The sequence below is a fragment of the Limulus polyphemus genome, unplaced genomic scaffold (assembly GCF_000517525.1).
Source record: "Limulus polyphemus unplaced genomic scaffold, Limulus_polyphemus-2.1.2 Scaffold3947, whole genome shotgun sequence".
NCBI lineage: Eukaryota > Metazoa > Arthropoda > Merostomata > Xiphosura > Limulidae > Limulus > Limulus polyphemus.
In genome coordinates this window covers 21755-24652 of record NW_013669557.1, presented here as the reverse complement: position 1 = coordinate 24652, position 2898 = coordinate 21755, and the positions used below count along the sequence as shown (strand labels likewise).

The 2898-nt window shown below is 36.3% G+C and overlaps 1 protein-coding gene across 1 annotated transcript in view; it reads left to right on the top strand.

Moving 5' to 3' along the window:
- Nucleotides 1–2417: 2417 nt before the first annotated feature.
- The window catches only part of LOC111088527 (WAP, Kazal, immunoglobulin, Kunitz and NTR domain-containing protein-like), a gene marked incomplete at its 3' end in the record, with an annotated part of 21206 nt that continues 20725 nt past the window's right edge, over nucleotides 2418–2898 (top strand). Inside the window, exon 1 of the mRNA XM_022398950.1 lies at nucleotides 2418–2665. Within this exon, the coding sequence (XP_022254658.1) occupies nucleotides 2608–2665 (58 nt within the window). The remainder of the gene's footprint in view (nucleotides 2666–2898) is intronic.

Genomic DNA, 2898 nt, shown 5'->3' with positions numbered 1-2898 from the left:
CTGGAGGAGGGGATGGAGGGTGATGATGTAGTACTAATTGTTGAGTAAAACATTGTTTGAATACTTCTTATTTGTAATCTAAGTATACAAATAGTATACATTCAGAAAATTTCGTTAAATTTCTATCGAGAAAGAACTTGAATCTTCATACAGTATACGAGTTAGTACTGCCATCTGGTGATGAAGGGCCAGTCAAGTGACGGAGAAGCTCCTGACTCAAAAAGAAAGAAAAAAGTACACGATGATAATGGAAAAGGGGCACAATACTAAAAAAGCAGGAAAAAATCAACCCCTTTATTTAGAGATTTGGTTTCCAAAAACGAACTTGAAACCTGAGTGCTTGTTGTTATGGCTTGTGTGGAAGTAGACATTTCTGTTTAAAAGGAATAACTTTTTAACAGCTGTTTGGTATGTTTTACCTAAAGATATAGCCATGAGCTGGTGAACTACTCTATGTATGAAACATGTTTAATTATTCAGAGAAGTTGACAAAAAATTTACTTACAAAGTATACTATCATTATAGTGGTACCAGTTTCTGGTCTGCCTCTGATTTTACGTCAGTTCCCATCTAGATATTACAGGAATAATGCTCTTATTTACAATTCCCGTCAATACAGTCCATTTTAAATATCGACCAACGTTCATCACGATCTTTCCGTGGGAACGAGGCTAACTACGTCCTTTCTAGGGTCAATGGTCACATCACATGTGTGGAAACTTCTGTTATTCTTAAGTCCACGAGACAAGAAACTCAACCACTACCTTTGAAGTTATGAATCAGACACATCTCTTTAGTTTTAAATTTGGTTAAAAAAGAATATACACATAGTTGCATGATTTTAACAGACCCTGTCACAACTTCGAGAATTGAGCTGACATAACTAAACGGAGTGTGACGAAGAAAAATGTGGCACCAGTCAGCAACACCCACCGTCTGAGCGGGTAGTCTTAATGGAATAGGTGGATTGGCTGTCACGCTTTCAATGTTTTCAGAACTAGAAGTCCAGAACCTGTTCAGTGACACATATTTTCTCGAACCATAGGCCTTTCGATCCTCAGCCCAGCACGATAATTACTGGGCCACGTCTGCCCGTCGGCATAATAGATATTATTAGGCAGAGTTTGGGAGAGAAACTACAAAGACGTACACCGTGAAAATTAATTAAAACGTAAAATAAAATCAATAAGGTCAGTGCGTCAACGTTTATTGTACTAAACTGAAGTTCGTGTTTTACCAGAACTCTCAAAGAGTTAAGGTTATAAAGCGATATGATGTAATGGGTGTAAGAGAGTGCGTGTTCGGATCCACATAAAGAATAGTAAAGTCTTCAAGGAGAGTTGAAACCTTGTCAACCTTTAAGACTTGACCTTAATCACTGTTCAAAAAAAGAAATATAACGCTACCAGAAAACTTACCATTTATCTACAGAGTGAAAGAAGTCTGTTCGAAAGACGAAATCTAACGCTAACAGAAAACTCACCATTTATCTACAGAGTGAAAGAAGTCTGTTCGAAAGACGAAATCTAACGCTAACAGAAAACTCACCATTTATCTACAGAGTGAAAGAAGTCTGTTCGAAAGACGAAATCTAACGCTACCAGAAAACTCACCATTTATCTACAGGTGAAAGAAGTCTGTTCGAAAGACGAAATCTAACGCTACCAGAAAACTCACCATTTATCTACAGAGTGAAAGAAGTCTGTTCGAAAGACGAAATATAACGCTACCAGAAAACTCACCATTTATCTACAGTGTTAAAGAAGTCTGTTCGAAAGGCGAAATCTAACGCTACCAGAAAACTCACCATTTATTTACAGAGTGAAAGAAGTCTGTTTGAAAGACGAAATCTAACGCTACCAGAAAACTCACCATTTATCTACAGAGTGAAAGAAGTCTGTTCGAAAGACGAAATCTAACGCTACCAGAAAACTCACCATTTATCTACAGGTGAAAGAAGTCTGTTCGAAAGACGAAATCTAACGCTACAGAAAACTCACCATTTATCTACAGAGTGAAAGCAGTTATGAGAAAGCAGAGGAACGGAGAATAGTGAGGGTCGGTTCTTGCGTACAAGTCTCCCACGTCCAAAGGTTCAGGAGGTGGTGAGGCAATCTGTGTAATTATAGTAAACGCCCTGTAAACATGCTAACACTAATATGTTATACAGCATTAATAACTAAGTTTTAAGTCCCCTGTGAAGTAACGTTTTTAATTAGTTTATTTATCATCAGACTTTCTCACTCTTACTGAAACAAAGAATCACGGAAATCAAAGTAAGGCTATTTCCTTTATTTCTTCACACAAGTTTTGTTCGTCTGTTTCATTTATTTCTTTCGTCTTTCATCAGTTTCTGTGTTCCCATCTTCTCCTTACTGTTAATAGAGCGACCTCTGTTGACATTTGGTGTGAATGAGAATATCCACCCGAACTTGTGAAATCCTTTACTCTATAAACGATGTCTTGTTATGTTTACAGATCAAATCACGTGAGAAATATCTGTTCCCACTGTCTATAAAGGTTGTACCTAGACTATTTGATCATTCGGTTGAGTCGAAGTATGGTTTCACATTTAACTTGAAGGAACAACAAGAGAACAAGGAGATCATGAAACTGTTGATATTTGGATTATTTCATTACATCGTCGCATGGACATCCCTAGCATGTAAGTTATTTTCACTTTATGTTTAAAATTTCAAAATATTATCAGCAAACATTATTTTCAATCATTTAAGTAGATAACGTTGCGAAGGGGTTATTAATATACATTATTTTTAAGTAGGTAACGTTGTGAATGGGTTATTAATATACACTATTTTTTAAGTAGATAACGTTGCGAAGGGGTTATTAATATACATTATTTTTAAGTAGGTAACCTTGCGAATGGGTTATTAATAT